This window comes from Mastomys coucha, unplaced genomic scaffold (assembly GCF_008632895.1).
Source record: "Mastomys coucha isolate ucsf_1 unplaced genomic scaffold, UCSF_Mcou_1 pScaffold16, whole genome shotgun sequence".
Classification (NCBI taxonomy): Eukaryota; Metazoa; Chordata; class Mammalia; order Rodentia; family Muridae; genus Mastomys; species Mastomys coucha.
The window spans coordinates 71,327,605-71,353,588 of NW_022196898.1; the positions used below are offsets into that span (position 1 = coordinate 71,327,605).

The 25,984-nt window shown below is 41.0% G+C and overlaps 1 protein-coding gene across 5 annotated transcripts in view; it reads right to left on the reverse strand.

Moving 5' to 3' along the window:
• Positions 1 to 25,984, reverse strand: part of Ndst3 (N-deacetylase and N-sulfotransferase 3) — a 163,460-nt gene that overhangs the window by 106,935 nt on the left and 30,541 nt on the right. For all 5 annotated transcript variants that reach the window (XR_004119821.1, XM_031375364.1, XM_031375362.1 and 2 more), the window contains exon 3: positions 2,477 to 2,564. Coding sequence is in view for 4 of the 5 variants with exons in the window: in XM_031375364.1 (XP_031231224.1) it covers positions 2,477 to 2,564 (88 nt within the window). In the remaining variant the exon portion in view is untranslated. The remainder of the gene's footprint in view (positions 1 to 2,476; positions 2,565 to 25,984) is intronic.

Below are 25,984 nucleotides of genomic sequence, written 5' to 3' on the forward strand. Positions count from 1 at the left end.
TCCCCACCCCCCCCAACATACACCCCCTTTCATTGCTCAGAAGGAATGCGTTGGATGAATGACATCATTCCAGCATGCAGTGTTGTAGGAAGGAGACTCGGTTGTCAGGAGATGTTTGGTTTGCGTATTTCCTGAGTTTGGACTGTCCTGATTTTAATTCTATATTTTTTCTCCCATCACCTCCTGTTTCATTTGAACATGGAACCAATGTCCCCATTGGCTCATGTGTTGAAGGGTTTGGTCAGTTGGTGGTGCTATTGGGAGGTGTAGCAATCTGAAGGGCATGGTTAGAGAAAGCAGTTCACTGGAGATGGGTGTCTGAGAATGCACTTCCTCCCTAGTCCCTTTTTCTGTCATGAGGCCAATGCTGCTCTACTACACACAGCTCCATGATGTTCTGCCTCACCACGGGCCTAGACATGATGGGCAAAGCAGACTGTGGGTGAAACTTTTTGGAAACAAAATTCAAATCCTTCTTTCATTAAAGCACAGGCATTCACTGCAGAAGCGTATCAGTCATACAACTTTTTCAAATATACTGCATATTCAGGATACTTTCTGATTCCTTCCTTGTGTCTTCATTTTCCTTTCTCCACAGATGGCAAGACATATACCAGGTAAGGAGGTGACTGTGGACATCCTGTTTCTTCAGGCATTTTGTACTCTCTGTTGTGAAATGCAGCAGCATGGTAGGCCTAACGTTGCTAGAACCAGAGCTTCTGCACCCTGAGATTCTTTCACGGGAAGCACCCTGCCTTTTCTGGTTTAAGAAGCCATTGGATATCACAGAACTGTACATCTGTGATCTATCTGGGACTTATTTTGTGTGTGTGTCTTTTTACTCAGCTGTGGGTCACCTTCTTTCCACAGAAAGGTTCTGTGGTCAGTGAGGACTATTGGAAAACCCATCTCCATCAGGAATGAGAGTAGAGTTTCTGCGGACTGTGTTTCTCTCTCCCTTTAAGCTTTTTTCTGCCACACATCTTACTGACAGTGATTTTGTAATTACTAATAGTGTTTGTTGGTGCAGCTACTGCAATTTCGTTTCTCTGTCTCATAACTGCTTTGGCTATTCTTGGCTATTTGATTTTTCATATAAGTTCTAGAGAAATGTTATCAATATCCACCAAGAAACTTGTTAGAATTGTGTCTGAGACTATATTAATTATAGATCAATTTAGAGAGGATTGACTTGTTAAATATCTAGTCTTCCAATCCTTGGGCATGTTTGAGCCTTATAAAGTTACACTCAGTACAACTGTATAATTCTAAAATCTACTCCTTCAACTCCATTGATGCAATAGTAAGTTACACTCTTTTTTATTTATCCATGACTTTAAGGATGATATGGAAATACACAACTGATTTTTGTGTATTTCCCAAGACTCAAGAAGTATTAGAAAAGATAAAACTGACATAAAGTTAAGTATTTTCATTACTCAAAAACATGGAGTGAGTAAAGACAACCCAGACTATGAGAGAAAAGAGCTTGCAATGCATTTAACTGAGAAATCATCAGGCAGAGTGGGTCAAGAATTTACAAATAAGTAACAAAAAGGAAAGAGAGAAACAAGAACTCTTCAGAAGAGGGTCTCAAAAAATGGGCAATCATGTGCACATGCTCACTTCCTGTTCACAGGAGAAATATATACATCAAGACCATCATATGTATTTCTATATTCACACAGTAGAGCTAAAATTTAAAAGGGAAACAACATGAAATATGAGGCACAGTCCTCAGAAAACTAGGTATGCACACTGGGAAAATCAGTTTGTAAAATCGGTTGGCCTTTCCTCTTCAAGTTTTTTTTTATATATATGTGTCATTTGAGCAACTCCACTCTAGGCAGAGAGCCAACAGAAAAGAACTTATGTCCTCTAAGGCAGAGGGGTGAACGTCTAATAGGATGGCCTAAGAAATGCCGAAGGCTAGAGAGAACCATCTACATTGCAGTAGAATGAATAAAGGGTCGGTATGCTCAAACATGAAACACGACCAACAAATGAAACAGGAGAACAATAATCTAAGCACCATATCCATATGACTAACAGAAGGTTGAACAACAACAGCAAGATTTGGATACAATGAATTTTACACTGATGTAGGAGCCAGGTGTAGCTAAGAAGGTACTGAAGCCAAGGAAGCAGTGTAGAAGCGTTAGTTAGCATAGAAGGGTAGGGATTACTCAGGGGACCTGAGAGTTACATTGTGTATAGTTTGTGAAAATTCACTAAAGATAGTTTGTTACTATAGACTTTTCTATATGTAAATTACAGGTCAGCAAAAAAGAAAGGGCATTTGAAAGTACCACAAGCTTTAGAGTCATTAACGTTTTCTAAAGGTTAAAAGTCGTTAAACGGAGTTAAATGAAATGGAGTTAAATGGAGTTAAAGGAAAACGGGGAGGATGTGAAGGATACAGGAACGGAGGTGGGGCGGGGGGCAGGAAGGAAGTGCAATTTCAAAGGAGCCTTACCTGTGTGATAAAATTTCCCTGAAAATCCAAGGTTGAATGTAAAATTTGTGATTTGTGTGCGCAAAAGATTCTGAGTGTCAAGCAGGGCCTGAAATACAGAATGAACAAAAGGCGTTTCAGGGTGACAGGTACTGAAAGACATCCAGAGAGTAAGGCAGCGCTATTCAAATCAAATGGCACATCGTGGATAATGTTAAGTTTATACAGCACATATAAGTACTCACACTTCAGCCCATGAGAAATCTGAAAAAAAAATCTTGGCTGGAGAAAGCAAAGTGAAAGGAAAAGTTTAATCCATATGTATAAAGGAAGTGGTATAGTACATCTCTTTTTACCTCTCAGGGACATAGATAACCAATTCCAAAAGGACATTCATTTTTAAATGCAGCTTGGCAAGAACATAACGTGGAAAAACTAAAACATACTGGCATTTCTCAGATATATCTTTGTTCTTCAAAGCACCAACATTTTAACTTTTAAATCTGAGATTCCCAAAAGATAGTGACAGTTATTCTAGAAGATAAGAAGGTAAAGCAAAGTGTAATTTGTCCATTAAAACAAGCAAATGTTTGGGATGCTTCATCTTGACTGACAACTGGTTTGGATGGAGAAACACCTATGGGATTAGTTAAACGCACTTATGGGTGTGTCCATGAGAGAATCTGGAGGTGGGATTAACTAAGGGGAATAATCTGTTGAATATGAAAAGCATCGCCCAGTAGATGGGGGCCGAGTTGGAAAAGAAGATGGAAACAAACGGAGAAAGGCAGCTGGCATAGGTCGTCTCTCATCTGCGCTCTTTGTGCTACCTGGACATCAGGATGTAAACTCTTTGCTCTGATCCACTTGCCATGAGGAACTGAAACTGTGAGCCAAAATCAATAATCCTCCCCACTTGTCTAAGTTATGTCAAGTGCCTGTCAGTGGTGAGAGCACACATATTGGACTTCTCGGAAGGGGTGCTTTTGAAGGATGGTTTTACGTGTTAATGCTGCTGTCTGTCTATGAGTATCTACTGCACTTTCATTGTTTTTTCTCCTTTACTTCCCGATTCTTATTTAAATTCCAATGACCAATGACTCCAATTACTCTGTCTCCCCAAGCCCCCTGCCTTATGTGTGCGCGCGCATGCGTGTGTGTGTGTGTGTGTGTGTGTGTGTGTGTGCATGCGTGTGTCATTATAACTCAGTGCCCACCCCAACCAAACATAAATAGCTCTGTTGATTTTCAAGAAGATCTTGGTTAACACTTCATCTTACAAAGGAAGAAACTGAGGTAAACGGCTTGCTTATTTTCACAGACAGAAGGATCCCAAATTAAAAGCACAGACATAACTTGGGCTCTTACACTGACCTTCTATCAGATCCTTCCCTTTGGCACATCCAAGCCCACAACTAACCTTGTATTCTTTAATAGCAGAACTGATGCTCTGTAGTGCCTGAACTGCCATGTTCAGTCTCCTTCTCACTATTCAGCGACTGCCTGAAAACTGCCTGTCATATCCAAATGCAACTGAGTCTGTATGGACGCAGAGGACAAAATCCTTCCTTCCCCAACTTATATTCATTGCTGAATTTAACTAATCATTGGTTATTGAAGAGTACATACGCAATTGTTTTCCTAACATTTCTATGTTTGAAAGAACCAACTCCTTGATATGCAGGACTGAATGATATACTATGTGGGTCTACATGACACTGATGGACGGGAAGGCCTGATGCAGGAGATTCATGCCACCCTATGACAGTATAAAGTCTAATTGATGTCAGTGTCGCTGGAGACAGGTAAGGTGTAGCATTTATAAAGGTGGGGCATAGTGGAAAATATTAAAAAAGAACCACCAAGTTCCCACGCTCCACCCAGCTACTCTCTGTCCGCCAACTCCCCAGCAGGGTTGGAGTTCCCATTGCTGCCACACCAGCACCATGCAATGACAGTCCACCCCACGTGTGTGCAGCATTGAGTATTGCTGCTCTGCCCTCTCTGCAGCTAAAACCATCATGGCAGCTGTAATGGTTGCTACCACTGAATGCTAGGGGGAGGTCTGTGGCACTTGCCTGAGCTTAGTCCTTCATTTGTAAAGTTAAAAGGGTCTTCTAAGTCAGAGTATAATGAGGGTAAATCACACGTGCAGGAGTGGTTTGTTAAGTTTGCAAAAAAGCCATTAAAGTACTTATACCTATTATCGATAGAATCTATCATCCATCCATCTATCTCTCTATCTCTCTATCCATCTATCTTTCCTTCTATTCATCCATCCATTCACCCATACACTTATCCTGTATCATATCTACCTACCTATCTATCTACATTCTATTATCCATTTTCTATCTTCTATGTCATCTATCATTTATCTATCTACCTATCACCTATCTATTCTCTATCATTTATCTATTACCTGTCTATGTATCAGCCATCTGTCTACCTATCGTCTCTCTACCCATCCATATACCCATTCATTTGCTACTTGGTTTGATATCTTTATGTGAGTCACATGACTTCCTTGCCCCTCCCCCACCTGTCCTATTCTTCCAGTTCAGTCGGTCATTGTTTCACTCCAGCTGAACATCCTGGCTAACTTTTCCCATATATCTCTCCTTCTTAAGTCTTCTTTCTCTTTTTTTTCCTAGTTTACTCCAATTCACCCTTTAATTATTCATTCACTGAATAAACATTCAAAATCTATTCTAAAATTATTTCTTGCATATTTAATGACTTCCCCTTAAACCTGGGATGCTGTCATCTTTTCCTTTTGCTGTTTGGCCCTTTTGTTGGAACTATCTCTCCTTCAGTGACCTTTGTTGTGTGACCAGACATTGACTGTTAAATGTATAGTTATGATCGCTATCGCTATTAGGAGAAAACATGCAAACCTCCTATTCCTGAGCCTTAGAAGCTAAATTAAGTTCTTGCAAAATAATATCTTTGACAACTAGAATATGTGAATTTCAATGACTCAACTTCCCCTGGTTTTTCCAGTTTGAATATTTCACACATTTATAACATATTTAAAAAAACAAACACCCAAGAACTTAAAAGACATACTGAAACATATGGTAATAGGAATTATGCTATGTACGGTGAGGTGGTACTTCCTAATTGTCAAGCTGATTGGATTAAGAAGTGCTAAAAATGTTAGTGAAGGACACCTGGGGGTGCCCGGGAGTGTATCCCAGAGATGGTTAGATACCGAGGGCTCTGACTCACTGACTGAACCAATTCTAAGTGGACTCATCACATGATGGCTTTATTGGGAGGTGATCAAGAGAAGAGTAAGTAGAGGGTTGTATGGTGCCTCGGTCCTCTGTCTTCCCTTCGTCTGTGTGCGGGATGCTACAGTGCAGCACTCTGTTCCCCCACATCCTCCACGCTATGAAGATGCCTCTGAAACCAGAAGTCAAAGTCAATCATTCTCCCTAAAGTTCTCCCAGGTATGTGGTCACAGGGTAAAAACTGAGCAGTCAACACATGGTAAAGAGAGAATTCATGTCCAGATGGTATTTATGTACTTAGAATAAACAGCAATACGATTCATACTTTGATTTTACAAACCAGATTTTGGGAATGTGCATGACAAAAATGTCTCATATTTATGCATTATCCCCATTGTTACAAAATACACCGAAATGTTTTGTGTGAGAAGTTTAAGTACCTGGGAATGTTTTCAGACAACATTCTTTTCATTAAGCTTGTTATTACTGTAATTGAAATAGTTACCTGAGGCCCTGTGCTCATTGATATCAACAAATACTAGAAAATGGTTCCTTGTTTTGAGTCTCTATTTGTGATGTGTCTAAAATAACGTGACAGTATCAAAAACTAATAATAAATAAAATCATTGCTACAACACCAAAATGAGAAGAAAAAAAAAAAAACCTTGAAAACAGACCCTTTCCGGGAAGTAGAGTCTCAGAAGGAAAAGGCAAATGATCACATCTCTTCAGTGGCTAGTGCAGGAGCCTTGGAAGCACAGGGCTTAGTTTCAAGGGTGTTCATTATTGAAAAGTGGTACTTTTATTTTTAGGAATTCCAGAATATAGCATGTATTTAACAGTATGGTATATTTTTATAATTCCATATACCATGGGTTCTTTTTAAAACAAGACATCTTACAGTCACTTATAAAGATAGTATTGTTACCACTCTCCTCTTTCCTCAATTACTAAGTCAGTCCATTTAGATGCGGATATAGGGAGATGTAAGGAAATTAGAACCATAGAGATATCCATCATGCAATGAAGGAGGAATTAGAGTATGCTATGATTATAATTAAAAAAGCATGTTTACATCTTTTATTCGACAGCGTATTATGGATGGGCTTTATCTTTTCACCCCAAATCAAACCTAACCAAAGCAGAATACTGGTCACATCAAATGGCTGTGCTAGAATTGATTTGAGCATTTCTGCTTATTATACATTTGAGTTCTTTTAACTTTGGTAAACATAAATCCTGTTGTCTGTATAAGTCTGTATTTACATAGTCAGAAACCATCCTGAGAGGCAAGTAATTCTATCCACTTTCAACAAACAAACAAACAAATAAATGTGGCAGGATATCTGAAAATGCTCAGTAGAGTACTAAAAAGGAATACAATGTCCAATAAAATTATTTGACATTTGCATTCAAATATAATTCACAAAAACTTAAAAATCATTTTTTCAGAGTTGAATATATATGCTGTTCCCTCTTAGTTTTCCAAGTCCTCATTATGCAAAGTCAAGAACATTTGCAAGATCTGGTTAAAGGCAAAAAAAGATTCAATTTAAAGAGATTGAGCTCCGAGGACTGAGTAAAATGGAAGCTATTATGTGTCTTTGGATTTCTCTCAATTTTCCTTAACAGAATGAATATATCAAAGCAAGAAAATGAGAGGCAAAATTAAAATTAAACATAATTGCAAAACATTTTTACATGAGAGTCATTTTAGTATTCAGCAAGTGTGTGGCACTCTTCAGATGAACAGCTGCTAATTTTTTATTTCTTATTTATATCACCTAGGTTGTATTTTGAACTCTTTTATCATTTACAAGTGAATAGACTGGGTTGGTGAGACAATAGAAGATGAGGAAGATATTTTAACGTTGAGTATTGCACTGGTGAGTGTGACTTGACAACTATAGATACCTGGGAAGAGAGCACTTCAAGTGAGGATCTGCCACCATCAGAGTGGCCCATGGCATATCTGGGGGGCATTTCCATGGTTACTGAGTGATGAAGATGGGGCCAACCTGGGCTGGTGGTCCTGGGCTGTGTAAGAAAGCAGGCTCAGTAAGCATGGGAGCAAGGATACAAAGATACAAGGATACAAGGATACAAGGATACAAGGATACAAGGATACAAGGATACAAGGATACAAGGATACAAGGCTACAAGATATAGTATCATTCATGGTCTCTGCTTTGTTTTCTGCTTCCAGGTTCCTTTCTTGAGTTCCCCTGACAATGAGCTATGATCTAGGAGTCTAAGACAAATAAATCCTTTCTTCTCAAGTTTGTGTCTTCAATGTTTTATCACAGACAGAAAACAAAGTAGGACAAGTATGTTTTTTCATCAGGATCAAAAAAATGTATTATCAAAATCGTTAAGTATCTATATTTGCTAAATTAAATAAAAGCAATAGGGTAGCTGTTTGCAAAGGCCCCAAGCATCAGAGCTACTCAGTGCAATATTTAACCTAGTTCAGGTGACATGGAAAAAGGGCTCCAAGCCTCTAAAACCCTAATGTGTAGCAATGAAACTGGCCCTTCTTCTTACCAAGATTGAAAACCTCTTCTTGCTTTGCCACAAGATTCCATCTCTGTTTCCTCTTGTTAGCCATGTGAACAACAAAAACATATGCCCACAGTTCCCAGATGGGTTCCAAATGTCTCTTTAGTAATGTGGGTGCCTAGTCACACTAAAATGGAGGCTAACGAAGCAGCTGTATGTCAGTAACCATCACAGGGTTCTGGCCCTCTTTCTAAAGGACATTACTGAATCCTCCATTCCCCACCAGAATATTCATGATTTTTATGTTTGCTCTGTATTAGTAGAGTAAGGATATATATGTTTGTGTGATAGTTAAGGGGAAAGAATTACGCAGTATATTAAAGTGTTCGCTACATCTTTTAACTCATCCAGAACATACATTATGCATAAACTTCAAATTCGATACTGAGGGATATTTTTCTTAAAACAGTTGTTAGACTGAAATTGGCAAAAATGATTTGTAACTAGGAAACAGAAAATTATTAGGTGTTATTCTTTATTGAATGCTTGAGATTTTATGCATATTTTATTTGGTGTTTGGCTGATATACATAAGCAAAACACTGATGTACTTTTAAAAGAAAAAATAAATGTACAATGTAGTTCACAAATCCTTATAATGCAGTACCTTTAGGGAACTACTATCTATGTCTAATTCAATTAACTACTTATAAAAATGGATTTCACATGTCATAAAATATGTTAATAAATGTACATAATGTTGCCTATTCTTCCCAAGAAGTAAACATGCTAAGTAATTGCAAACACACATGGCCAGGTCCTCAGTAGCAGTAAAGTGGGGCTGAGGCTTGATTAACCACTCCATGAGGCAGTTAGTTACATTTATCCTGTCTCAGCACGATGTTAAGAGCCTGGCATGCAAGTGTGTTTGTTCAGTGGGTTAGGTGTAAAATTTTGATTGAATCTTGTTAAAAATGTCAATATAACTTAAGGTGAAAAATATAATCAGAAAATATTTTTTTATCTGTCTGTCTGTCTGTCTATCCTATCTATCTATCCTATCTATCTATCTATTGACCTATCTTGAGAAAGTGTGTCCTATGTTAGTGTTCTCTAGGACTTATATAAAGAAATAAAGGCAAAAATAGTCCACTTTCACAGTGTGACACCCTCAGGAACCTGTCAACTACATCTCACAAATCAACTATATAAAAGAGTTTACACACTATCCCGATGATTTCAATAACTTATAACATTTGTTTTTTAAAAGTAGCAGTAGATCACTTTAAAAAAAAAAAAAAAACTTACCAGAACATAGTTCTTTAAGTTCTAACTCAGAAACCAAACCCTGAACAGTACTCCTAAAGCAAGACCCAAGGGTGATTTTGGTGTCCCGGGCATTGCACCACACTCTAAGGATGTTCTGTATGTTTCTTGATTGGGAGTGTTTATAGATCAAAGTAGTAGCTATAGCTCATTAATGGACCTGTTCTTGTCCTTAGCATCAGAAAAGGCGCTGACAACTATTGGCTTAGTAGGTTCCTGGTGTATGAAAGGCAGAAGGTAGTCAACAACTCCATGAACAACTTAAAGAGTAGACATTGTGGATTTTCAAATTAAAGGTTTTCTAAAAAAAAAAATATGAGGATTGGGAGAATTCAGTAGCTGTTCTAAGAACTGTGTTGGTCCTGAAGTATCCCGCATTTGTTAATTTTTTATTGCAGTTTGAATGGGAGATGAGTTACTCAGGTGGTTGGTGTCTGAGAGGCTGTTTTTTGGAGGAGATTAACATTAGAATTGGTATAGTCATGCTGATTGACTTCTATATTTTTAGAGAAAAAAAATATCAGATCAACTGAAGATTTGAACAGAACGGAGAGGCAAGAGGGGAGTCCTCCTAACTGCCTGGCTCAAACTAGGACATCGTCTCCTCCCCACCCCCCGCCCCCGCCCTGCCCTGCTCCCGCTGAGACTCAAATTGGGATGTGAAACCTCAGTTTTTCTCCCTCTAAAACTTTTCTCTGTAGTTAAAAATATAAAAGTTCTCTTCAGCCAGGTTGGGAGAAGCAGCTGTTGAGGGTGCATGCTAGGTAAAGCGCAGTCGTCTAGGGAGGGTAGCTCCACCCCTGGGAAGGCAGGTGGGAGGCAGCAGGAGCTTATGAGGTTCAGAAGTAGGTAAAGAGTCACCATTCTACATTGTGAAATGGATCACCATTCCATATTGTAAAAAGTGGTCCAGCCTCCGGGGAAAGTGGCTTGGTGTTTCCTTACCAAGCTAAACAGAATCACTGTATAATCCAGTAGTTCCACTTCTAGGTGTGTACTCCAAACTCCAACAAAGTTTTTACACAAATGCTTAACAAGAATCACAACAACCAAATCACGCAAATAGCTTCTATCGCCCACTGATAGGTAAACAGATTGTGCCAATGTGATAGTATTCACCCACGAAACTAATGTACTGATGTATGTCACGGCACAGACAAGCCTCATAAGCAAACCACAGGTCACATACTGTAGGAATCTATTTATGTGCAGTATATGAATCCATAGAGAGGGAAAGCAGACTGCTTCCCAGGGTTGGGATGAGGTGCAAATGAGCCGTGGGTGGGGGGGATCCATATGATGTAAGGGCAGTGTCTGGACTATGCAGAGGCAGTGCCTGTATCTGCTAATAAAAATGCTGATGGCTATGACTCTAATTTTAACTGGATGGCTAATTAGAGGGCAGTGAATTTCACCTCTGTGAAAAGAAGATTTAGAGTGTACAACCATGAGCATCGATGTCTGTGTGTGTGTGGGATCAGCTGAATCTTACTAAACGGGTGCTGCATGCATAGTGGTTGTTTCCCCAGTAGACTGAGAAGGCCAGGCTGATTCCATGACAGGCTTCAAATTGGCAGTTAAGGAGACAAGGTCTAAGAGCTGGGTGAGTCCAGAAAAACCCAAGCAAGTTAATTATTGATGGAAAGAACCCCAGGCTCCAGCCATCATGTCCCAATAATGGTTCTGGAATGCCCACAGATAAAGTAAGATAAAGCCCATCTACCCCAGAATTCCAGTGTGTTTTAAATCGGGCCTGCAGACTCACTGGGTGGTCTCTCTGTCTTGGTAATGGGAGATCTCAGCATGCTGGACTTCTGCAGAATAAAACACTCTTTGCGTTTACTTTCTACTTGAGTCCGGGCATCATTCTTCCGCGAATCATGGACTCTTACAGATGTCCTCTGTGCTCCACACAGGCATGAAGAAAGCTCTTCACAGTGTGAGTTCAAAAAGCCAGGGATGTTTGGTGAAAGTGAGTACTGGTTTCCAGAAGTCACTATGCTGCCTGGCTCCAGCTTCAGTCTTAGCTCCCCCGTCAGGTTTCTGTTCACCCAGCTCTGGCCACGCTGGCCTCCTGATCATTTCTTGCCTCTGCAGGTCTTCAGGACTTCTGCTACTTCTTAAAGGCACACTTTCCCCACACGGGGTTTATTCAGTTTGCCAGATTTTTGGTTAAATAATGTTGGTGCGGCTTTCCTTTGTCTCCTCTATTTTCAAAGAATAAAATCCCCTCAGCTTTAACTAAGATATAATTGAGAAATAAAATGATATATGTTTACAGTGGACAGGATCATATTTTGATACTTATAGGCACTATAAAACAGTTAAATCAGTCAGGTCGGTAAATCATCACTCCTGGAATGAGCCCTTGTTGGGGAAAATAAGACTCACAGAAATCTGCATGCTATGAATGGTTCATACAGACCCAGGATAAGTCTTTAGAAGAACCCCCCCTTCCATAGTTCACATCAGACTGCAGAATTTGTTTTGAATGGATAGATATGCTGTATAGTTTTCTCTGATGTAAGCTGGGAAAAAGACATACATGTATACTTTACATAGCAGCTTTATTCCTCTAGAACCCAGAATATGCATGAGATCAGAAAGCTATGAGGAAACAAATAGAATTCAACAAAATTGAATTTTGATATGACCTGAATTTGTGACCAGTGTTCAAATACAGAGACTTAGTCACCCATGTGTAATATCCAGGGGGGGCTTTAGGTTAATGGAGTCACGAGACTGGGGATCTCCTGTATGAATTGGGGTTCTTATACAGAACTAGATATGGTGCCTGTCCCTTCTGTCCCTTCCCCTGGTGAGAATGTGGCATCAGCATCTGCTTCCCGGTAATGTGGCAACACAATTCCACCAGGAAAGAGAGACCTGGGCCTCGGTGCATGGAAAACCTGCTGGTGCCTTCCAGCCTCATGATTGGCAGAAAGATTCCATCGTGCATAAGTTACCATTGTGGGATGTTTTATTACACTACGCAAACACACTAAGGCAGATTTCTTTCTTTTGTTTCTTTCTTTTTATTAAATAATTTTATTTATTTATATTCCAAATGTTACTCCTCTCCTGGTCCCTTCTCCCAGAGTTCTTCTTCCAATCCTTCCTCCTCCTTGCTCCCCGCTTCCCACCCCCAGCACCCCCCTTCCCTGGGGCATTAAGTATCTACAGGATTAGGCTCATTCTCTTCCACTGGGGTCAGACAAGGCAGTCCTCTGCTACATATGTGCTGGGGGCCACTGACGAGCCCATGACTACCCGTTGGTTGGTGGTTTAGTTCCTGGGAGCTCTGAGGGGTCCTATTAGTTGACACTGTTGGTTCTTCTATGGTGCTGCCATTCCCTTCGGCTTCTTCCATCCTCCCCCTAACTCTTCCATAGAGGTCCCGGCATATTTATTTTTTTAGGAGAGGTAACTGTCCTTTTGAATCACTTCGCTTTTCACATTATTCTGGTAGGATTTGTGATCTAGTTTCTGAGGACAGAACAAATGAAATTCTATAAACTGATTGCAAGGAAAGATGCTAAAGAAGTTAATGGAAGAATTAGGTGAGGGAAGAGTAGATCAGCATGAAAAAAAAAAAAACCATAGACATATGCAAATGAGGATGCTGGTAGGACAGAAGACTCCTCTCTCCCTTTGTCTGTTCACTGTGCTTGGGTGAGAATTAATGTCGCACCATAGGAGTCTAAGTCACACTGCTAATTGAATCACATTTAGTGGATGTCTACTACACGTCGTATCTTTTGTTAGTTGCTGGGATAATCAAATTAAATCTGTCACTCAGTGACAGGATGTTTTGAGGAGAAAATGAGATTTTTTTTTTTAAAACAGATCTTTTTCTATGCTTTAACTGCACAAATGTATAAAGTTATCTCACTATAATTTAAAATATAATTTTGGGAAAATTGTTCACATTGTCAAGTGGCATCCTCGAGTGAATTACAGGAGTCAAGGTAATTTAGATGTCAATCCTTCTCTGGGAGCTTCAGCTACAGACTTTCTCAACACCAGGGAGTCAGGACAAGGGCATCTGGGCTTTGGGTTTTCCTCTTCTTCTTCTTCTTCTTCTTCTTCTTCTTCTTCTTCTTCTTCTTCTTCTTCTTCTTCTTCTTCTTCTTCTTCTTCTTCTTTTTTCAGTCAAATCTGAATCTTTATGTCTTCCTTTACACAGTACCTTACCAGAGGAACTTTTTTTTTTTTTTCTGAAACAAAGAAAATAGCCTTAAAACCTTTGCACAGGCACTCCTATAGCCCCGAGGAGCAGGCATCCTCTACTTCACATCTGTTTCTTCATCAGACCGGCCAGCCTCCAAGATGTTATTATTACACTTCCACCGAGCATAAGAGGCTCCAGAGCCAGGGGTCTGCCTGCCTCCTCAGCTGCAGTGTCCAGAGTAATCAGTTGGATGCCCAGAAACATTGGTTGAGAGCATCCATAGATGCTCGTGATTTCCAGGCTGGGCATGTTAGGTCTGACCCTGAAGTGCAGTTCTGGGTTAAAACCAATGAGGCTACAGTGCAGTTTTGGGGTTAAAATCAAAACAAATACGAATCCAAGTGACTATTCAGAAAGAAAAGGAATAGCATGGTCTCTGGACAGAAGTGTCCTGGGCTGAGCCCAGTTCCCAGGACACTGAGTAATGTTTCCCTCTGGTCAAGTATCGTTCCTGAGGTGGTTTTCTTGTAGAAAAAAAAAAAAGAGGGAAAAGTGGCTATTTCATTGATTTATAAGTTTGCAATACTGTGACTTGGTAGGGATGAAGGACCAGATAACAGAGACATGTCACTTACAAGCCAGGTAGAAATGGACACAGCACTCTGAGCTCAGTCCGGCTGTGCATGGCTTTCCTTCAGCAGGCACAGTGAGGGCAGAGGGCTCCTGCTACTGCTGGAAGGGAACAGCCTGGGGGTTCTTTCATAAAGATGGCCTCCTTTTCCTCCCTGGGTATGACCAGAGCCTGACTGGAGAGTTCTTTGCTTGTCTAAGAAAGAGTCAGATTAATGGCAATCACACAGCAGCATGCTAGAGTGGAAGACCGTACCAATGGCCAAAGGCACTGTTTTCCTCATTGTCAGAGGTGCAAGTAGGAAGCAGAGACTCTCAGAAATAATGGTGTACCTCAGAGCCACACCTCTTCCAACAAGGCCATACCTCCTAATCCTTCCACTAACTGGGGACTGGAGTATTTTTGTATGGAAGTCTGTAGGGGCCATTCTCATTCAAACCACCACAAGATTATCACCTCAGTTGCTGCCTTGTTTTCAAAGCTCATGAAAACTCATGACACTGTATCATTTCATCATTTTTTCTACTGAGGATCAATGGTGTTCTCTCTCTCACTCTTTCTTTCTTTTACTCTCTCACTCTCTCTCTCTCTTAATCTCTGTCTGTCCCTCTCACTTCTGTGTTCTTATGGGTATCAGTTTATGTGGGTGCACCTGCATGGAGACAGATATCAACCTTGGCCATTTCTCAGGAGCTCCCCCTCTTTAAAATATTTTGCTTTTATTTATTGCTATTGGTTTGTGTGTGTGTGTGTGTGTGTGTGTGTGTGTGTGTACACATGAGCGCGCGTGCGCACATGTGTGCACTGTGTACGATGTGTTTGTGTGATATCAGGCAAGTATGCACAATGAAACATGTGGAGATCAGGAGGCAGCCTTTGGGGGCTGTTTCTCCTTTCATGTGGGCTCCAGGGATCAGATTCAGGTTGTTAGTCTTGTCAATATCACCTTTACTTGCTGACCCAACTCCCTGGCCCTACCTTTTTCCATTGAAATATGGATTTTCACTAGGACTCAGGGCTCACTGATGAGCTCAGTGATTAGCCTCATCCTGCCTCTCCAGCTCTAGGCTACAAATCCCACCATCACGTCTGGCTTCTATACAGTGCTGCTTGAACCCAGGTCTCCAGCCTTGCCTGGCATTTTACTGACTGCAAACTCACCAACCCTAACGTATCACCGGCTATAAGATACTTCATCCTATGCCTCTTGGAGAAAAAGTTAATACATCAAAATAGAAATGCATACCAGATGTTGCATGTGACTGATACGAAGGTTGCAGATAAACGTAGTGAAGCACACAGCATGAACCTGAACTTTAATCCCCGAACTCCTTAAAGAGAATACCAGACAGCACATCCACTTTGTGGCCTCTGGCTGATGTTTCTTCAAACAAGTTACAGGTTTGATCTATATTTCTGAGTTGTAATTGGTAAGGTGATGCTAAGATTGGAGAAGAGGCCACCTTTTTATCCTGTTCAGGCCACTAAAGAGTCGTCTGCTCTCAGTGACCCAGCTCAGATGGGCATTAATTACATTTTTTGGCTTCTCCAGATCTGTTTTTTCTTTATAAAGATAACTTCAAATAGGACTGCAAAAACACCAAAAGTAGTCAACAATACAGTGGTCCCTGTCTCATAAGCTTCAGATGATTATCAAAGAAACGATGAAAAGTATGTAGCGAGTGACTTGGGAAGAGAGACATTGCTCATGGTTCACTTCCAAAAGCTAATCTTTCCCTCTCACTTTGCCACTTCCCTGTTTAATACAGGATGATTCAGAGAAAGACAGTATTAACTAAGAGGCTTCCAAAGGCCTTTAGAAGGTGCTCATTTTTACACAGTGCTTCCCGAATTGCCGATTTTAAGTAGGAGTAGGCTATGCTTTGGATGTGTTTGGATATGCAAAGGTTTGCCTACTGGGAGCTTGGTTCTCAGTGTGGCAAGGGTGCTCTGGAACCTTTAGGAAGACTTGACGGGCATCCCTAGGTTAAGTGGTGAAAACTTGCAAGGGCATTGTGGGATCTGAGCATTCTGGTTTTACTCTTTGGTGATGTGGTTTTGTAACTCCACACGTGCCTTTGCAGATCGTGCAGCCAAGATAGGGTGGGGTGGGGTGGGGTGGGAGTGGCCTTTGACAGAGCTGACTCCATGCTGTGGTTTAGACAATTGTGAACTAAATAAAACTCCTTTTCCTAAAGCTAGCTTGCCTTAGGCATTTTGTCATAATTAAGAAAACTGGTACAGAGGAGTAGAGCTGTTACAGGAATCACACTGGAAGATATGGCAGCTTTGCATTGGGTAGCAAGTGGAGGAGAGAAGAGCTTGGAGGTCCAGGTCAGGAAACACCCAAACGTGGAGCATTGTGGGTGATTCTGATAAGAATCCAGAAAGGAGACTAGGGAATGTCTTAGAGATTGGTTGAGTGGTCACAGCCAGAAGGCTGATATAAAGAAGGGGGGAAAGAAGAGGCCATTCTTGTTACATTTTTCTCTAAGGACCTGGCAGCATTGTGTCCTTGCTCTAAGGCTCAGTGAGTAGCCACCAGAGAAACACCTTTTGTAAATATATTTGGGAGAAAGGAGAGTTTAAAGCAACAAAGCATTCAGCCGAAGCACACCCTCTGCTGGCTGCTCTTGGATTTACAGTGAGACTCAGAAGCAAATGGAAGCAGAGCAAGAAGGTGGGAAGATTGCAAGCTGACTTAGGAAGGCTGTGTGTGTGTGTGTGTGTGTGTTGTCCTGAAGAGGGCGCCAGAGAAATCCACATGCTAAATAGATGCACAGGGATTGCCAGTCCTCAAGATGACTGAGAAAGGCTCCAGCCCTGTTGGCAATGCTGGAGCCTCTCACCATGAAGTGAAGGTTTGATGCAGGAGTTGAATTCACCACTCAGAACTACTCAGGATTCCACTGCTTATTTACTGCTCCCTTACTGAAGTTGGCTCCAAGCAGGCCAGGCACAAGCTTGTACTAATGGTGGTTCTTGATGGTGCTGATTTGTATGTAACCTAATATAAGAATGAAGGGTCATGGATAATACCACTGAGATTTCCAACAACAGGCTGCCGGGGGGGGGGCGGGGGGAAGTTTGGGGGGTGGAAACGGGCGGGCAGAATGAACCTCTGCCTGGAGCCCTGGTGGAGTTGTGCTCAGTGGAGCAGTGAAAAGGAGCCTCAGTAGAGGGCACCTGCACAGGCTGTGGCTTAGATGTTTGTCTCTTAAAGGTTCATTTGATGGTAACTCTGGTCCCTAGCATGATCACAATGAAAATCATGAGACCTTCACAAGGATAAAGTCTAGTGAAATGTCAAGTCAACTGGGGCTATGTCCGTGGGAGGCACTGCACTATTCTGACATGGGATCACTTTAGTTATGACAACTAAGAAAACCCTCAAAGGAACAGGACCATATGCACTTAAATCTCCAGAATTATAAGTTACAAACTTTCTTTCTTTTGAAAATTAGCCCACCTCAGGCATTTCATAATAACAGAGATGGATAAATACTACATAGTTAAACTTGTCACTTTCTGAACCTAAGAATACAAAATGCCTTCTTTTCATTTTTTTTTATTAGATATTTTCTTTATTTACATTTCAAATGTTATCCCCTTTCCTGGTTTCCCCTCCAAAAACCCCGTATCCATTTCCCCATCCCCCTGATCATCAACCCAACCACTCCTGCTTCCTGGCCTTGGTATTCCTCTACACTGGGGCATCAAGCTTTCACAGGACCAAGGACCTCTCCTCCCATTGATGACCGACAATGCCATCCTCTGTTACATATGCAGCTGGAGCCATGAGTCCCACCTTGTATACTCTTTGGTTGGTGGTTTAATCCCTGGGAACTCTGAGGGTACTAGTTAGTTCATATTATTGTTCCTTCTATGGGGCTACAAACCCTTTAACTCCTTGGGTCCTTTCTCTAGCTCCTTCATTGGGGACCCTGTGCTCAGTCCAATAGTTGGCTGTAAGCCTCCACCACACCTTCTTTTCATAAATCTATAGGTTCAACAGTGTCTTCTATTTGTCTTTAGTGGGATGTGACAGTATCAATGATAAAGGTACTATCAGAGAGCTCCCATTAGCCTTGTGTTAAGGTGTGAGTTAATTCCTGAACTTCTCAATAGCAAGGAAGCACACCTCACCATCTTTAGTTTTCCCACTGAAAACATACAGTACCATGAAAGGCAGAGTTAGGAAGGCCCTCCATGAAAGTGGCAAGAGGGTTTGATTTTTTTTTAAATTTAAATAAATTATTTTAGAGATGAAATTACCCCAAATTGATAAAACTACATGTAATTTCTTTGTTTCACAGTCTTGTTTCTGTGTGTTTTAGATGAATATCACTTCTAGAGAACTCATAAAAGAATGGAGGAGGCTGAGGGCGGCAAGCACATCCAAAGCCTGGTGTGGAGATGAAGCCTGGGTACAGGAGAGCTCAGTCAGCAAGGAATATACAGAGCACGGGCAGCTTAGGTCATGTTGAGTTTACTGAGATGTTCCTTAACTTATGATGGACATATATCCCAACAAAACAATCTTAATTTGAAAACACAGCAACCTTTAGAAATAAGGTGTTGTCAAGCCTACCTGAACTGTACTCAGAACACCGACATTTGCTGCTAGCTGGTAAAATGCATCGAACAAAAACCATATTTTGTAAGGGTTTTAAATTAGTGATATGATTCATGAAGCAGTACACTTAAAAGGCTAAAGAATTGCTCTGTGCTGTTAGCTTGAGAAAAAGCACTATTCTGTATTTGAAGGATGGTTTCTGCTTCACAGATCCTTCTGTACTCCCAGAAGCCATGATGAGCTGCATAAGCTGGGGTCCGTATGTTCAACACACATCAGCATGCATAGTGTCTTCAGTTAAATCCCCACCAGCCCGAGGAGTGGCATTTCTATGTCAGCCTAAGTGTTTAGTCACAGGTAGTTTTCTGAGTGGAAGTGTAGGTAACTCCCCAAATATGTTTCCACAAATTCTTAGCAGTGGTGATTTTGACAAGGCATGGTTTAAAGCATTATATTATGTTCTCTCTCTAATGCGGTTATTTTATTCATATTAATTTTTAAGGTGGGTACTCACTGGGCTTTGCTCCATGCTTGTCCTTCCCATTGGCTAGGATATGAAGTTTATGTATGGCCAACTTTTCAGTTTCATTGCTCTAGGACTAGAATTGAAAATAAAAAGTGAAGAAAAAAGGTATCTAACATTCTGCCTATCCTCAAACATATCCTATGGTGAATTTCTTTGTCAAGATAGATGGCAGTCTCATGTCATAGGCTCAACTTGGAAAGCCTGTCCCAGCTGAGAACTGCTAATGTTGGCCTTTTACACATTAACATCCAGGCTTCTGGGTTTAATCTGTTCCTGCTAGTGAGAAGCTAAGGACTATCTTTGGCCTTGAGTGTCCATGCTCAATCTTACAGCATAGTGGGAAAGCCTTGCATGCAAATGAAAGGAAAAATCCTTAAAAAGCTACTATTTGTTCTTGAATGGTCAAGAATTTATCTAGTTTTACAGTCACTCCTCTGTCCTCCTCATGGTCACCCTCACACAATTATTGGGTTTGTCAACTGTGAACATTAGGCAATTCTGATGAGCAGTGATGCATTGTGGCAGCACAAACTCTGCGGATAGCATGAAGACCCTGCTATCAGATACCATAATTACAAGGGTAGCTAAGGGAAACTGCCCCTGTGAGGTGCTTACCACAGGCTGTCTTAGAAATGCCAGGGGACTTCTTTCTGTAGACAGCCCGTGAGTCTGTGACCACAGAGTATCTCAGAAATGCCAGGGGACATCTCGTAGACAGCCTGTGAGTCTGTGACTGCATGGCTGGAAGCACATGGGAACGAGAAAACTGATAAACACTGCAACCTCCCAGAACCCTCATTTCTGGGCAGGAAGAGTTTCGCCTTTCCTTGCTTTCCTTGTAATCCTGGACAGCTGTCCACTCAGCAGTCCTGCAGCCTCCTGGGTAAAGCCAAGACCTGTAGGGATCCAGCAGAGAGAAGCCACACTGGGCTCCACACCAGCCTGAGGCACACTCTGTTCTGTGCCATTCAGATAAAATTAATGTTCATTCATGTTAGTTCTCCTAATTTCTGAAAAGTGTATATTTATATCTATTATCTATCTGTCTGTCTATCTATCTATCTATCTATCTATGTATCTATCTATCTATCTATCTATATCATCTATCTGTCTATCTATCTAATATCATCTATCTATCTGTCTGTCTGTCTATCATCTATTTATCATCTATCCATCATCTATTTCAGTCAATACAGCCACTGAAAAGGTAGAGCAGCAGGTACTGCCACCTTACCTGTAAGAAGGGTAAGTCAATGGACTTGCTTAGGTTATACAGGCCCCGGGCTTGATTCCAATCACAGGAAAAAAATACATTTAAGGAAGTTGAAGCTCAGATATATTAACAGATTTGCTCAAGCCCACCAAGCATAAGTAAGAATCCTGTTTTAAATTATATTTCCGTGTGGTCTAATCTTTTCTTGTCCAGAAATAAGAAAGATAAAAACCTCACCCTAAGCAATACATTTTCTTTGCATAACTGCTTACATAGATCAATCTATTTTTGTTATATTTTTAAATGAAATTTTGTCCTTGTTAACATCACACACACACATAATGCCTGCGATCAAGTCCACTCTTGACCTCTTTTGCCTCCTGTCATTCCTGTCAGTTTTCACCCTTACTCTAAGCCTCTTTCTCACATTCAGGCCTCTTGGTTTTGTTTTGTGAGCCAGTGAGTTTAATCAGGGCCTTCTATGTGACTGTAAGGTTAGAACTGTGTGCTCACTAGTACTTATACAGCAGCAATAGTGGCCGCCACCCCCTGAGAATCCATCAGTAACTTAAGTGTTTCATTATGGAGGGAGAGGCCCAATGAGCTCCCCCTGACACACGAATGATTTTGACAGACCCAGTGGTGACTCATGCTGTGGAATCACGGTCACCAGGGCTGTGTCCTCCCCAGAAGATGGGATTTCAAAGTCCCTCTATTATCTGTCTGGTTCTTAAATCCTTTCCATCCTTGTTCTCACCATGCTTCCTGAGCCTTCAGGAGGCACTATTGAGTTGAACAGTCATGATACTCAATCTCAGCACTTAGAGCAGCCGTTCTCTGTACTCTTGCCCTTCATTGCACAGAGAAGCTTCTCCAAGAGCCCTGGTTATACAGAAAAGTCTTTAATTCATGTTTCAAGAACACAAAACAACATTCATGCTATTACTTCAGTTTTAAAAATACCTTTCCACGATCTTTCTGTAGTAGCTTGGACAATGATGTATTTTATACACACTGTGTTCATTTTTAATGCAGATTCTCTCAGTGCATTTTAAATTGATTTCATATTATTAGGCTGGACACTTTCTCAAGTGGAGAAAAGAATAGCATTTATGAACTCATAGATTCCTAGTATAGGTATATATCATGCCATGGTGTCCTGAGAATTCTGGTCCTGAAGGGATCTCTCCGTTTCTCAAAGCCACAATGAATCACTTGGATATTAACTGTGATTTTCCATCTTTAGGTCAAGTTGGTTGGCACACTGACTCTATGAACTTTCTGAGAAGCTGAAGCTGGTAGGAGGTGACTCATACATAGAATTCTTCTCAATCAGAAGATATCAGAGGGTCAGGAAGTGGTGTTCTAATGACTAAGTTTTAAGAAGAGCACACATGGACAATAAAAAGTCTGAGCTATATCAATGCATCAGGGAAAACTTTGAAGACTTACTGTAGTTTGAGTGACATGTTTATCTTGTAACACAGCACAAAGAATAAGTCCCTAAATCTCTATAAATGGAAACAGCTTGAGTTAAAACCAGTTCTAGGATTGAAGTAGTGGGTGGACTGCAGGATATTCTTATGGTAACACTGAGGGCTGGCCAGGTGGCTCAAGGGGTAGGGGTCTTGCAGCCAAGTCTGAGAACCTGAGTTCTGTCATTTGATGGAAGAGAAGAACTGAATTCTATAAGCTGTCTGACCCCCTCCACATAAACCTAATGGTTTGCACATGCATATACCACATATGCACATGGTGCAAAAATTATGGAAAAAAGCAACATATCAAACAAACACCATATATGTACACATATACATTCACATAATCTATAGAGTCACAACATTTCTCAGAAAGTCACAGGAGAGGAGTGTGTCTCTTTGTTTCACTCAAGTGAAATAGCAAAGCTTTCCCACGAATGGTGACACCATGGAACACAACAAAGACCTCTAGAGAAACCCTGGGAAAATAGCTCCTCATGTCCACCTTGCTAGGTATAGATGGGCTCTGAGGAAATCTCAGTGGAACAAACCTGAGCTTATGCACTGTGAGCTCTCAGAGCAGATCACACTGGAAGAGTGAAATACTGTGCTCAGGGACTTCGTGTTACAATTTTCTTGTGAGAACTTGGTAGGTATGGCTGGTATTGCTTCTGCTACAAATCTGAAGGGGACAAAACAAAACCAGTCCAAAGGAGAACAAGATGGAGAAAGTATGAGTTCCCTTTTCTTCACAAGAAAACCAAACAAAGAAAACAACACCAATCATAACAAAAACAACAATAGATGAGTCTGGGCTCTAACTCCTATAACCCTAGCACAAGGGGGACCCAGGCAGGAAGACTGCAATGAGGTTGAAGTCAGCCTGAGCTATGGTTTCAAGGCTTGATAGCTAACTGCACCTCCTCAAACCACAACAGACACCATGATAATGGCAACACAAGGATGATCAGCCTGAGCGACGATATACTCTTGGATTCTATAATGTTATCAACAAAGGATTGTGAGCCTCTATACGGACTTACTCTATATCATAAATCGGTCTGTGAGATTACTCTCAATGATAGAGCCAGGATGATTTGGTAACCCATTTTCTCTCCAGGTCCACCTAAAGATGGTCACATGAAGATTGAACGTCTGAAGGCAGCTCTGAGATTATCATCTGGCCTCTTTCACTAGAGAGTTTGCTTGTTTGCTTGTTGAGCTTTTGAGAGACCTAAGCATTCTTTCAGAGGATTGTTCATACGATCTGCAACTGTCAATAAAGATTTCAAAGGCAGGCATGGTGGGTAACACCTGTAATTGTAGCACTTAAAAAGCTGAGGGAGGATGGTTGCCACAAGTTCAAGGCTAGGCTGGGCCACAGAGTGAGACTGTTCTATAAAAACAAAAACAAAAACAAAAACAAAATGACTTTAGGAGTGTAGTGGTTAATACTGATTAACTATCACAGGAGAAAAATCTTTGGGCATATCTGAGAGGGAGTCTCTCTGGCTTGGTTTAACTGAAGTGGGAATATGCACCCTAAATGTGAGTGATACTATTTCATGGACTGGGGTTCCAGATTGAATTTAAAAGGATACAGCTAGCAGAACACCTATATTACCTGTATTGACTAGTTTTTATATCAATTTGACACAAGCTAATATCATTTTAGAAGAAACATCAACAAAGAAAATGCTCCCACAAGACTGAATTGTGGGCAAGCTGGTGGTGGTGCTTTTTCTATTCTTTTTAAAATACTCCTCCTCAGCTTTAAAAATATTTAGTTAATGAAATTACATCACTTCCCCTTTCTTTTCCTCCCTCAAACTCCTCCCACACCCACTTTTAAGCTGATGTCTTCTTTTTCTTTAATTATATTGATGATGATTGATGTGGAGAATACAGCTCATTGTGTGTGGTGCCATCCCTGGGCAGGCAGTCCTGGGTCCTATAAGAGGGCAAGTCGAGCAAGCCATGGGAGCATGGGAGTAAGCATCACTCCTCCACGGCCTCTGCATCAGCTGCTGTGACCAGATACCTGTTCTGCTTGAGTTCCTGACCTAATTTCAGTCAAATGTTGAGCAGCAAGTATGTAAGAAAATTCTCCTGGAGTCAAGATGGGAAAAAATAATATTTTCATCTTTGTTTTACTGTAAGTAAAGAATCTACCTCTTCATGAAAATTAGTGGTTTCAGAATGAATCTGAATGACGGTTTGTTATAATTACAATTTTATTATCATATTGTATTGTCTTAGTTGTATGGTTTCTATTCCTGGACAAAACATCATGACCAAGAAGCAAGTTGAGGAGGAAAGAGTTTATTCAGCTTACACTTCCACACTGCTGTTCATCACCAAAGGAGGTCAGGACTAAACCAGGTCAGGATACAGGAGCTGATGCAGAGGCCACGGAGGGATGCTTCTTAGTGGTTTGCTTCCCCTGGCTTGCTCAGCTTGCTCTCTTATAGAACCCAAGACTACCATCCCAGGGATGGCATCACTCACAATGGGCCCTCCCCCCTTGATCACCAACCAAGAAAATTCAGCACAGCTGGATCTCATGGAGGCACTTCCCCAACTGAAGCTCCTTTCTCTGTGGTAAGTCCAGACAGTGTCATGTGTTTTCTGTTTAATGTAATGCCTCTTATAAAAGCCACACTGCAGAACAAAAAATCAGGTTTGTACTTTTGACACTGAGAGGGGTGATTAAAAGGTGCTGCATCATATGGTGATTGAGCCTACTGGTCTAGTATAGGTGGTGGTACAAACATAGCTTTGGACTACTAAATACTTCTCAAATAGTGCACACTATGTGCATCTGTTTTTGGTGGTGCTGGGCATAGAGACCAAGGCTTTGTGCATGTTATGTACATATTTTACTGCTGATCCCAGGCAAATAGCCCAGACATTTGTATATAACTTTAATGCACATATTTAAGGTGCAATGTTATGAAGTTGTTGTATAGGATGTTCCTCCTAACCTCAACATTCCCTCTAAATTAAAACATTTGCTGCAGGAGGGATCAGATGGCTCATGGGCCTCAGGTGGCAAAGAAGAGGTAAACAAAAGGTCACATATCTTGGGGAGCAGAAGCTTGGGAGATTCTGGGGAGCCCCGCCCCCGAGTATAATCATGAGTGAACCATTTCTGAAGGTGGAGACTCTGACCAAATGGAAGAAAGAAAAAGATGCTTGGACCTTGGAGATATCTGCAAGCCACATGAGATTCTTGTGTTCTCTGGAGCTGACATCCACGTTGGGTAGGCCTTCAGGTGATGCAGCTGCTTTTGAGCAATTCCTGATCCATGTAACTAACCCCTCACACATCCCTGTTATAACCCCAATAAAAATTCATTGGTTCACAAAATTGGACAATGGTACAACCCTTTGGTCTATTGTGGGCTCTCCTTCTGGTATAAGTAGACACATGGATGCCTTTGTCTCTCTGGGAAAGTCTGTCATATGACAGAAGTTATGGAACATGCATAGGTAGCAGAGAAAGTTTGTATAATGAAAAAATTAAACACCTACATCACCTTGCATAGCAATCCTTAAAAACAAGTGGGCAAGAGCAAGTAAAATCTATTCACTCAGCAACAAACTCCAACACAGAATAATTTTATTAGTAGCTGTTATGTTGTTTTGTACACGGGCTCTCTGTTCTTATTTCATTTCCTTCACTGTGTTAAAATATCATAGGGAGGAAAGGACTTAATTTTGCTCATGATTCCACATTACAGACTATCTCTATAAGACAATCACACAGGAGAGAGTGTGAGACATCTGGTCACATCACATCTACTCTTAAATGTGGAGAGAAAAGAATGTACCCAGATCATTTTCTCCCTTGCTTTCGGCTAGTTTTCTCATGACT